Source organism: Pelophylax lessonae, assembly GCF_965119305.1.
Source record: "Pelophylax lessonae genome assembly, chromosome: 1".
NCBI classification, from domain to species: Eukaryota; Metazoa; Chordata; class Amphibia; order Anura; family Ranidae; genus Pelophylax; species Pelophylax lessonae.
In genome coordinates, this window is record NC_138768.1 from 155452451 (window position 1) to 155465052 (window position 12602).

Here is a 12602-nt window from a genome sequence, read left to right on the forward strand (position 1 = left end):
GTCGCAGAACATGCTTGTGCCTCTGCCATTTCACTGGCTGCATGCTTGTTCCAGATCTCTGATTAGGTAGTGAAGGAATGATAAGGTTTATCATAGTATACATCTACAAAGAGGCAGTATATTGCTAAATTATAATACACATTGCTAAATTATGCTACACAGGTTGTTGAATCTGTTCCCATGAAGTCGAGGTACAGCCAGCACTGTCCCTCTCCATTCTGAAGTGCTGTCTCCTCGTTTATGCTGTTTAGTTTATACAGAGTCAAGAGATGGAGCCGCTATACAGGTAACAGAGAGAGAGAGAGTGGAAACTGAGTTTGTATTGCATGGCTGCAGCTGGAGACAAGCGATTTCATTTGCAAAAACACAAGCTGACAACAGCATACATCAGCTACTACACTAGTCCAAGCCTGCAGTACGTGGCTGGTGCTATGGTGTGCTTTTGTTTTCACAACAAAAAATCCCTTTTCTCCAGCTGCAATCATTCCCAACATAAGCTGACAATTTTCACTTTCTCTGTGCCCCTGAATAGTAGGCTGCAACTCCACACTCGGTTTAACTAAAACATGAGAGATGAGGAGGCAGCATGGCAGTGCTCTGTCTGGCAGCTTAGAAATCAATCTCTGTTGATCTGTGTTGTCGGATAAAGCTGTGTTGTCGGCTTAAGCTGGATACACACTATACACTTTGCTTTAGATTTTCCAAAACTATACAATATGAGGTCAAACCTAAACACTTTCAAATTGTATGCAGTCAGGCAGGCCCTTGCACTACATAGCTGAAGGTAAATTTAAAGGAAATCTAACAACAAAAGTTGTATAGTGTGCATCCAGCCTTATGCCCCGTACACACGTGCAGATTATCTGAAGACTTTTGTCTGCAGACTTACCAAAACCATATAATATGAGGTCAAACCTAAACACTTTCAATTTGTATGCAATCCGGCAGGCCCTTGCACTACATAGAAAAGGTAAATCTGAAGACAAAAGTCTTCAGATAATCTGCACGTGTGTACGGGGCATTAGTTTCCCACAACACAGCTTAGCAACCCCTCCATGGATTTAGATGGGGACACGTGCTATGTTGTACAGGATTCGGGGGGGGGGGGGGTGCAACAGGCTTTTCTTCTACTGCTAGTTCTTCTTTCAGGCATTTAGTCTATGTCTGTGGGCAGAATATGCAAAGCTCATACTTTGCCATAGAATCAGTTCTTAATTCAGACCTACTCAGCTATGATACATTTAAAATGTTAATTGTTAATTTTTAATGTTCCAAAAGCTTGTGACTGTTAGAAACATGAAAACACCATAAAGAAATTGTTAGCGTTTTTTTTTTTTTTTAATAAATTGCTATGCTCCAAACTTGCACAACACAATCTGCATATGCTTGTTAAATAGTTGCTCTTAATGCTGTTAGACAAGTAATGTCCTAATTAACACAAAAATTAAACTCTCACTCTCACAATCTTAAGCCAAGTACACATGGGCCGAATGGTGGGAGACATTTGTTGGGTCAAAAAAAAAAAAAAGCCGACATTTGGCCTGTGTGTATTGTCGGTCTGTCGAGCCGTTGACTGGCTTCTGTTGAACGAGCAAGCTGGAAAACCAGCAGCCGCCCGACTCCCGATCATCGCTCTCAGCCAATGGCAGAGAGCTCTGATCGAAATGTTTTGGCGGGGGGCTGTCCCCCTGTCAGGAAACAGCAGCTCAGCGAGGGAGATTGCTGCAATTACTTCGCATATGGAGTAAAGCAGCCCCAACCCGAACTGAGTTTTCTTTCGTTCAATCCTCTGGGTTTTAAGCCAATGTTTTACAGCTCCTTATCCCTTTATAGTCCTGTAGCCACAGATTGCTTCAAAATACATTCACTCCATAAAATATAAAACCATTCCAGTACTCTGAGCTGTCAAGGCTAGCAGGCTACAGCTGGTTTCAATCTTGGTCGGTTTTGCAGGGACAGGCCAAGATTCGATCATTGTATGGGCAGACTGGTTGTACTGAAAGTCAATCCATCAATTGACTTGGGAACAACCAGCATGTCTGAATTCTAGCATGTGATTATTTTGCCAGTGGCAATATTCACTGTACTCTCCGTGCAGGGATGGCTCCCCACGCTCCCCCACCGGGAGGACACAATGGCTTGGTGGAAGGGATTCCCCCAAATCGCACAGGTGAGCAAATACCACCAAAAGAAAGCTCTGTTTGTGGGGAAAAAAAGGACGTCAAATTCGTTTAGGTACAGCGTCGCACGACCGCGCAATTGTCCATTAAAGTCACGCAGTGCCGAATCGCAAAATACCCCCTGGTCTTTTAGCAGCCAAATCCTCTGGGGCTTAAGTGGTTAATAACAGCAACATCCCTCAGTATAATTGTCCTCACAGCCTTGTACTGCAAAAAAAAAAAAAAAAAAAAAAAAAGAAGAAGAGGGGGCATGTCATCAGACTAGGTCTGTTGAAGGCTCTGCATTGCATTGTGGGATGCTCAGAGGGCTGTCCTGATTGCTGACCATTTCATGTTGCTGCAATGTACCTCAGTATTTTGACTTTTGGAAAAAGTCACCAATGAGGACAGCCCTCAGAGCATTCAACAATGCACTGCAGAACCTTCAACAAACTTTATTGAGTTGTGGACTAAACTACAGGGTGTGCTAAGTGGGTTGGTGTGCTAAGTGGGTTGGTAGGCTGCCTTGAAGTAACGGACTGAGAAGTCATTTAAATCAAGTGGTGCCTAGTCTACATTTAAAAAGGTTAGCGTTGTGTGTCTTGTGAAATGACGGGTATACTTTTAAAGCTCTAAAATGTATCAGCATAATAAATATAAAAATATGTGGTTATTCTGTGTCCAAAAGGACTTGAATACCTGCAACCATATACAAAAATAGATTTATGTTCACAGAAGAACCAGTTGCATTGTAATACTAAAGCAGCATCCTCACATAAAATACAATCTTTATCGTCCAGCTCTGTATTGCTTTACCAATGTTCAGTGAATGGTTTCCTGCTAGGATACCCATCCCAGTTTCTCTAGGTGCAGGTAAGAGCACAAACTTAGTTCCACAGGAAGTCTGCAACTGTTAGCTATTTCCATGAGCCAAGTCTGCCTTTGAAGGACCGGCACCATGTGATGAGTTTAAATGAGGCCCCTTATCTAGAACCTCATAATAGAGAAAATAAAACACTGGTGTAACTACTCCAACAATCACCATGATGACAACAGCTGTCCACCAACCCAAACCCCAGTCCGCTCCATAATAAGGGTCTTTTGGTTTGGCTGCTTTGTAATCCGGTTCAAAATGGAGATCATGGCTTAAAGCAGAAACCACTTCATGAAGGTTTTCTTTTGTCACGTCTGTGGACCTCACTATGTGCTTGATATCTCGATCTACTTCTTGGAGAAAACTATCCGCGGTCTCTAAAGGTGGTGCCTCAAGTAATAAGTTGTGTTGCTGCTCCTCTGAAGGCTGGCCAGGCAGAGTCCTGGATTGTTTACCCTTTGGGGAAAACTGGGGGTCAGCCAATAAACTGAAACGCTTCACAGGAATTTTTATTGTCCTCAATGCAAAAAAGTCCTGTTCATTAATGAGGTTGTTGGCTCTTTTCAGATCTGCAACCTGTAGAGGTACACAATATATACGTTAATTCATGTATAATAAATGGCAACATCTGTTGGTCTGGTTATTCTGGTCTTACAAAGATCTTTACGGCCAGTTCACACCACATACAGTCCAGTGCGTTTTTTTTCTGCATCAAAAACTCATGGGAAGTAGGTTACATAGTTTTCAATGGCATAGTTCACACCAGTGTTTTCAGTTCCAGAAAACTGGACTGTACTGGAACACAAGGTAACACACACAGGTTAAAATGGCAATCAAAGGTTAAAGTGTTTGTAACCCTACTGCCTCTTTAAAGCAAATGTAATAGGTTTTGTGAATATTGCCATTTTAAACTGGGTTCACACTTGCTGTGGCCACAGCTCACAGATTCAGGTTCGAATTTCTGCCTGAATCCAAAGACACACAGGATCCTTTCCAAATGCAGGACGGGGCTGCCCCGGAGGTGTGTGCACTGGCTCCATTGAGAGCCGGCCACATTTTCCTTTATTTTGAATTAGATGCGGGGAAATCAACATCAAATTTGCAAGTGTGAACCCAGCCTTAATGAGCCCTGCCAGTACACCTCCTCCTGAGAGTAAGCTGACCATGCTACCATGGCTGCTGATCCATGCTAGCGTGGTCAGTTTAAGTGCGGTCATACTGCTGTCTGTGGAAAGCCACACTCCCTCCAGCCGCTACTCCCTTAATTCAGCAATAGGCTGGAGAGAGGGGAAGGGACGTTGCCGCTGGGTCTGACTGCGTTTCATTGCTAGCACAATACAACAATACTTGAACAAAAATGAGCTGCATAGTCAAGTTGCCAGAAAAAAAGCCTTTACTGTGCCAATGCCACAAAAAAGCGAAGTTACGCTTCAAGGTGTTGTAGGGCATATTGTAACCAGGCTTTTTTTTTTTTGGCATTGGCGCAGGGCCATTTGGGTGATTTCGGTTAATCTGATTTAAAAAAAAGGAGTCAAACAACTATGTGACAATAAATGGCTTCATATGATCACTATCCCTAATAAAAGACAGTTTTTTGGCATGATCAGTCATATTTTCAATACCAATGCCAAAGTTTCACGATTTCTGCCAGGTTATGCAAACTTTTGAGCACAACTGTATACTCCTCACTAGCATTAAAAAGGATATACATTCAATTTCATGCACCAAATGCCTTTGCAAATCCAGATACTACTTTTTAAAAATTGTAGGGACATAATCAATATGCTGTACATACTCTGTGCGCAGAACAAAGTTGTAAGAAGGACCAATCAGGCCCACTCACTATTAGGTTCTCTGCCAAAAACTACAGGTTGGTGGAGCAAGATTAGGCACCCTGCACGAGAAGAGAAAGCAGAAGGGACTGGTCTTTATTACAAGTTCCTACACAGAGGCAAAATACAGGAGTTATTTCATGCTGGATTTCTGCACAGATCCGGAAGAAATATTGAAAGGATAAAATAATTGTATTTTTGTCTTATCGCAAAATCCTTTTCTCTGATGTTCATTGACGGACAGAGCTCCAGAATTGTCTTTACCATTGGGTTATGCTGCCCCCTACGCCTCTGGGGCAGTCCCAGGGGGTATACTGCCACTTTCTGCTATAGGCATTCAGTTCTGTTGCAAGCAGTGTCACAAGAAAAATAACCCAACTCAATAGAGGGGTGGGTGCTGTGTCCGTCAATGAACATCAGAGAAAAGGATTTTACTGTAAAACAAAAATCCAACTCTCTCTTTCGTTCATTGACGGACACAGCTTTAGAATCTTCTTGATCATTGGAACATCCCAAAGCAGTGTCAAACATGAGGAGTGAGAAAAAGCAGAAAAAAAATTTACCAAGGCTAACCATAGTCAACCAGGTAACATGGAGCTCAACCATAAACAAACTGGAGCATCACTGACGCTTGTTTGCGGAAGGCCCAGGAGGCACTAAGCGCCCGAGCCGCACTAGATCTGCGTACAAAGACTGGTGAGGCCAGTCTGGGGCCACTAGGATGACCGGAATTCTTTCTGCCTCGATCCTTCGCAGAAATCTCGGCAGAAGTTTGAGATGGGAAAGGCGTATATCAGATGGCACTGGCCCCAAGGAGCCACCAATGCGTCCGTGGCATCGGCCAGAGGATCCCGACACCTTAACACAAATCTATGCACCTTCCTGATGAGATGCCAACAGGTCCACCTCAGGAGTTCCCCACCGGAGAGACAGCTGATGAAACCCCTCCGGATGAAGTGACCATTCTCCTTGGTCCAAAGCCTGTCGACGGAGGTAATCAGCCTGCCAATTTTCCACCCCTGGAATATGTACAGCAGAGAGAGCTGGAACGAAATGTTCCACCCACCTTAGAATACCGGCTACTTCCTGAGCTGCTAGGACAATTTTTGTGCCCCCTTGGTGATTGACATATGCCACAGGCGTGGCATTGGCCGATTGTCCGGTACGGATTCACTCCTGAAGACGAACCGTCCAATGGGCCAGACAAAGTCTGGCCACCTGAAGTTCCAATACGTTGATCGGTAGTCTAGACTCCTCCAGAGTCCAAACCCCCTGAGCACAGTCAGTGTCCAAAACACCTCCCCACCCGGACAGGTTGGCATCCGTGGTGATCACTGTCCAGTACAGGTAAAGGAAGGATTTTCAAAGAGCCGGAGAGAAAAGCCACTAAATCATGGAACCTCTCATATTTTGGCTCAATAGGATCAAATTGTCTAGGGACTGTGGATTCTTGTCCCAATTGGCAAGAATCTCTCTGCAGAGGTCTCATGTGGAACTGTGCAAACGGAACCACCTTGAAGGTAGACACCATCAGGCCCAGCACCCACATGCAAGTCCTGAGAGACGACCGACTGCTGGACAACAGAAGTCGAATGGCATCCTGCAGCTTCTGGAACTTGTCCAGCAGGAGAAACACCCTGGCTGAGGCCAAGTCCAGAGCCAGACCCAGATTGTCCAACTTGGTGGACGGAACCAGAGCAGACTTATGAAAATTCAGAGTCCACCTGAACTCCTGCAGAGTCCGCACAGTGAAGTCCAAGTTGTCCTGTAGAGCAGTCCGAGACTCTGCTCGTAGAAGAAGATCGTCCAGGTACCTCAGCACCGCAATCCCCCGCTGTCGCAACACTTTTGTGAACACCAGAGGAGCTGAGGCGAGACCAAAAGTGTAAGGCCACGAATTGATAATGCTCCTCGCCCATGGCAAAGCGGAGAAAGTGCTGATGTCTGACATATCAGGATATGGAGGTAAGCGTCCTTGATATCGATAGAGACCAGAAGATCACTGATGAAGGGATGACACTACCGAACTGATGGACTCCATGCCGAACTTCTGTAACCGCACAAAGCGGTTCAGGAATTTGAGATCCAGAATGGGACAAACTTTTCCTTCCTTCCTGGGAACTGTAAACAGGATTGAATAAATACCCTGAAAACGTTCCGAGTTTGGAACCGATACAATCACCCCTTGCAGTAGCAAATCTTGTATTGCCCCAAAGAGACCACGCAAGCGGTCTTGGTACAAATGCAGGTTGGAAGGAAAAAAAAACTCTCAGGAGCATAAGACCAAAATTCGATCTTGTAGCCGGACCGAATCAGCTCGTGGAACCAACTGTCTTGAATCAGAGAGGTCCATGAGTCTGGAAAAAAAGGAACACGTCCCCCCCACCCCAGGTACGGGTGAGGGCACCCCTTTAGGCAGAAGAGGGCTTGTCTGAAGGTCTGGAAGGACCAGCACTTGGCTTACCAGGCCAGGGCCTCTTGGAATCTCCGGAGACATTCTGAACGGATTTGGATCCTTTTTCTTGAGACCCTGAGGTACGAAAAAAAAATGCTTAGGAGCCGAGGAAAAAGGACCACGTCTGCAACGAGACTCCTTGCCCTGGAAGCCTGTGGGAGGAGAGTACTCTTCCCTCCCGTGACTCCCTAATGATTTCATCCAGGGAAAACCCAAACAGGCGATCCTCCCACAAAGGGGAGATCTGCTAAGCCGTTTGGAGGCTTGGTCCGCAGACCAGCATTTCAGTCATATCATTCGCTGAAGGACCACTGCTGTCACAGACAGCCTAGAAAGGGAGCCGCATCCAGAGAGGCATGGCAGAGAAACTGCAACGCCTGGACTAACTGGTCTGCCAGCTCAGCAAAGGCAGGGGGAAGCCGTTTCCCCTCCAGATCCTGGCGCAAAAGCTTAGCCCTCTCCATTAATGTCTGGGACACCAATGCAATGGTGAACACTGGCCTAAAGACTGAATCTGCCATAGTAAACATGTGACAAACCAAGGTCTCCGCCTTCCTATCAAAAGGGTCTTTAAAAGCTGGAGACTCCTGCAGCGGAATCAGGGTGGATTTGTTCAGCCTGGAAACTCGGGAATGCACCACAGGTGGGACCGTCAACTTTTTTTTTTTTTTAACAGGGACTCTTCAAAAGGGTACCTTCTAACGAAAGCTGGGTAACCCCACTGATTCGCGACAATTTTGTCAAAATAGGCGGGAAAAAGAAAGAAAAAAAAAAAGAAAAAAATGTTACCGCTTTTGAGGATTTTCGGGTACCGAAGGTGACTGGCGCCTCAGACACAGCTGCATTCTCCATTTTTAAAGTTCTGGAGTAGGTGGTCCACAGGGAACCCCGAAATATGGGGGGGGGATGCTGTGTGGGAAGGAGGGGAACCCAGAGTTCCAACCATCCCAGAGAGGGGCCCACGTCCACCCCAAAAGGCCACCAGGAAAGGGGGAACACTACTTACTTTACCATGGATCTGGGTGGGCACACCTCTCCATCAGAATGTGGGTGCTGCGGGCCAGGAGGCACACTGCGACTCAGGCCTGGACCGTACGGATCTAGAATATCCAGTCGGTAGCCCAGTCCAGCAATTGATAGTAGTTCTCAAAAACAGAAAATAATAAGAGGAAAAAAAATCAGTTTAAAAAAAAGAAAAAAATGCTAGGACCAGAAATCTCAGTAAGGAATTGGGTCCTCACTCCTGACTAGGCAGAAAAAAAAAAAAAAACTGAATGAATATAGCAGGAAGTGGGAGTATACCCCCTGGGACTGCCACATAGGCGTGGTAAAGCTTTTTCCTGCCTAATGTCCAACTCCTGTAGGGGGCAGCATAACCCAATGGTCAAGAAGATTCTGGAGCTGTGTCTGTCAATGAACAAAAGAGAAAATTAAAGTTTAAAAACAAAGAGGCATATATATTGTGTCAATATTTCTTTGGCCCTGATGTCAACTTTAAAACAGACCCTGTACAGAGGAAATATGGTATGGGAGCTGGTCTTGCTGAACTCTTCTGTTGAAAATGCCAGTTACCCAGCTGTTGCTCCAGGTAAAACAAGTGAACGAGGGCAAATATGCAAAGATCTGACCTTACTCCAACTTACCTTTTTGCATATTGTCCCTGGTTAGAGATTAAGAACTGTACTGAGGTCACACAGCAAAGCAACAAACACTAAACAGTCAGGCACATCAGAAAAAATAGAACTTTGTTAGAGCAACTCCTTTTACATCTACAACGTAAATGGTGGGAGAAGGCCACCTGTCACCATTTTTCTAAGGTTTTATGCTGTGAAGCCTGTCAAGGGTCGCATAGCCCATTCTCCAGAAGTCTCACAGCTTGGCTCAGCTTATTCTGCACAGACACCATAATCTGCTTTCATTTCTGTGGAAAGGCCATTTATCTTTTGTCCCAATAGTGCATGGCCAGTTCATAGGGAATAATGAAGACTCTGATGCAGAAGCTGTGTAGTGCCAAGTAAAGATCTCAAAGGGATGGGGACAGGCAGGTTTAAAATTAAGGGGGGGGGGGGGTGGAATTTGACCTTCAACCCCTTTTTTACTACTGTACGTTTGAAAGCAGCCGAGTGGTGCCCATGGTTAAAATGGCAATGTGTTTACAGTGTGTGAAATGTGTCTGTTCTATTCTTATGACTGCACTATCATTAGCACAGATTACAGGAAAAAGGCACTGAGCCAATCAGAGTGGGTCTGTTCCTTCTGATGATTGCGTCAGCCAATCAAAAATGTACACAACAGAGCACTCCACGTATTCTCACATTGAAGAAAAGATTTATTTTATGAAAGATTTAATCAATGAAGGGTGGGAAGTAGGTTGTCTTTTTTGGCCCTAGTTCTATGAATTACAGGAGTGCAGTTTGTTCTGCATTCCCGTGACCCCTTTTCAGCTGACAGTGGGCTAAATGTCTGCTGTTGGCTGATGTCCAGACCGACTTTGTTGTCAGGATCCACCCATCCTCCCCCTGCTGCCCCAACATCTCCCCCCCCCCCCCTTCTCTCCCTCTCTCTTCCGCAAAAAAAAAAATTCACAGACCTTAAAACTTCAAAATGGCCTGGTAAAGAAGGGGTATATACAGGCCAGAAAATCAGTTCAATTGTACACCGATATAGAGAAACAAGGAAGTGCTTACAGTACAACAATGTTGAAGGGCTATTGAATTTAAGGTGTCCCCTTCCGCAATGTCCTTGCTGATTAAAATGATGTCATCAAGGCGTTCTTTGGAAGTGCTCCTTCTATTCTTGTCTCTCCCTCGTGGCCGTAGTTCATATTCTTCAGGATCCTCCTCTGATAAGTCATTCTCTGAATTGCCCATAGGTGCAAAGTGATAGCTATGACCTAGTGTTGTAGATGACATCGCTGCTGGTTTCAGGTAACTGCGAGAAGGGTGTTTGCCAGTCATTGTTACCGTACCTGCTGGAGAAAATTAAATGTACAGTGATTACCCACAATTAAATCAGAAAACTACACACACAAATAAAACAAATTTGCTCAAAAATATAGAATCGGTACCTATAACATGTCAAAACTCACCTCAGTTTAAAGCAGTAAAAATTAAAGCAATTCTAAAAAAGGTATATATATATTTTTTTTTTTCCAAATAACAAACATGCTATACTTACATGCTCTATGTAATGGTTTTGCACAGAGCAGTCCCAATCCCCCTCTTCTGGAGTCCACCGTCGGTGCTCCTAGACCCTCCACCCTGCTGAGTGCAATGGGGGAACTTTTGCATGCTTACTCCTGAGCCCTGTCCTCGTTGACCCACAGAACAGTGTTTATCCCTGCCCCTTCCTCACTGGCTGTGATTTCCAACAGCAGGGGCCAATGGCTCCCACTGCTGTGTCTGAGCCAATGAGGAGACAGAGAGAGCTGGGAGAGCAGCTGCTCTAATGCACATCACCGGATTAAGATTTGGTTCAGGTAAGTATCGGGGGGGTCTTGGGAGGCAGCTACAGCAGTGGGAGCTATTGGGGGTTAGAGCCAGGAGCATCGGTGGGGAACCTGAGAAGAGGGGGGATTGGGGCTGCTCTATGCATACCATTGCACAAAGCAAATAAATATAACAGGTTTTAATTTTTATTATTTTATTTTAATTTTTTTTAAAAATCAGAAGCTTTAGAATCAGTTTAAATCTGCTTTAATGTTGATCTCACATAATGCTTTAACTGATGGTGACTGACTGGGTATCCAAACAAGCTGTATGCTTGCGTCAGCATGTACAAGTGAGCACTGAACTGTGCAGGAGCATGATTTTTACAGTAATGTCTTGATTTTTTTTTTAGTCCACGTGTACTCCTATGTTCAACAGAATCTGGCCTAATGACTGGCTTCTGACAAATAATCCTGCTGGAAAACCAGCATTCGATCAGTGCATGCAGCCTGCATTCCCACTGTCAGAATGCAATGACACAGCAGAGGAGATTCCTGCATCCACATCACTTGTGTGTCTCTCTCAGTTTCTTTTTTTCGTTCAATCTGCTGGTTGACTCTCAATGTGTATATAATGCTTTACAGTGTACGATTTTCCAATTTCTCCCTCTCCCTTCTCCCACAGATAAAGTACAAGGTCAACATAATAAACAATACTGCAGCGCTAGGAAGTTCGAAAACGTGCAAAAAGTTCATATAAGACAGAACACACAGGCTCCGAAACGTGTCAGGAAGTGCATCTAGATCAGGCATGTCCAACCTGCGGCCCAGAACCGCAGGCAATGCGGCCCACTGCCCCCTGATAATTTTTTTTTTTTTTTGCTGGGGAAGAAGGAAGTTGGGTCAGGGGCATGGCCACAGCAGCTTCTAACTGTAGGCGTTTTATTACTTATATACCTTAACTATAGTATATATTTTATATGCGGCCCGAGAATATTTCTCTACACTCAATGTGGCCCAGAGAATCCAAAAGGTTGGGACACCCATGATCTAGATCAGGCGTCACTAAATGGCGGCCCGCGGGCCGGGTCCGGCCCCAGTAACCTTCTTGTCCGGACCGCAGCCTCGCCAAGTAATTGCCTGTTTGTTTTGTCCCCGACGCTGGCTCGTCTGCCTGCCTGCGCTCCGCACTGCACTGCCCCCTCCCCACGCTTCCCGTCTCACTCACACAAGACATGAAGTGCGGACGCTCTGAACATAGGGGCGGGACTTCCAAAGCCAAGAAGCTGGTGACTGGTTGATAGGCAGTGGGGCAGTCCCCGCAATCAGTCGACTACCTTTACGTGAAAAGTCCCGCCCCTTGTCCAGGCTGCAGTGATTTCCGTCCTGTGTGAAGAAAGGTAGGGCTCTGTGGGGAGGGGGGAGTGCTGCGCTGCCATGAAAAGGACAGGAGTTTAATATCAAGAGTACTGTGATGGGGGATTCTCTGGTGGGGTTTCTGTGATGGGTCAGTCTGTGATAGGGGTCTGTGATGGGTCAGTCTGTGTTTTGGGGGGGTCTTTGATCGGTCAGTCTGTGGCAGGGGGTCTGTGGTGGGTCAGTCTGTGATGGGGGGGGGGGGGGGGTTTGTGATGGGTCAGTCTGTGATGGGGGGGGTTTTGATGGGTCAGTCTGTGATGGGGGGGTTTGTGATGGGTCAGTCTGTGTTTTGGGGGGGTCTGTGGTCAGTCTGTGGTGGGTCAGTCTGTGTTTTGCGGGGGTCTGTGGTCAGTCTGTGGTGGGTCAGTCTGTGTTTTGGGGGGGTCTGTGGTCAGTCTGTGGTGGGTCAGTCTGTGTTTTGGGGTCTTTGATCGGT

At 45.7% G+C, this 12602-nt stretch overlaps 1 protein-coding gene across 1 annotated transcript; it reads right to left on the reverse strand.

Annotated features, from left to right (window-relative positions):
• Positions 1–2663: 2663 nt before the first annotated feature.
• LYSMD3 (LysM domain containing 3) lies at positions 2664–10287 on the reverse strand. The gene is made up of 2 exons (XM_082259836.1): positions 10008–10287; positions 2664–3609 (listed from the first exon to the last, which is right to left on the reverse strand). The coding sequence occupies exons 1-2, from the start codon at positions 10275–10277 to the stop codon at positions 3073–3075; spliced, it is 807 nt and encodes a 268-aa protein (XP_082115962.1). The 5' UTR covers positions 10278–10287; the 3' UTR covers positions 2664–3072.
• Between the last annotated feature and the right edge of the window lie 2315 nt (positions 10288–12602).

What these genes read in the sequence shown, in the direction of transcription:
- LYSMD3 (XM_082259836.1), bottom strand. Translation starts at nt 10,277, where the DNA reads ATGACTGGCAAACACCCTTCTCGCAGTTACCTGAAACCAGCAGCGATG. An exon ending in CCCTTCAACATTGTTGTACT is followed by an intron (nt 3,610 to 10,007) that starts GTAAGCACTTCC and finishes GTACCTCTACAG; the next exon opens with GTTGCAGATCTGAAAAGAGC.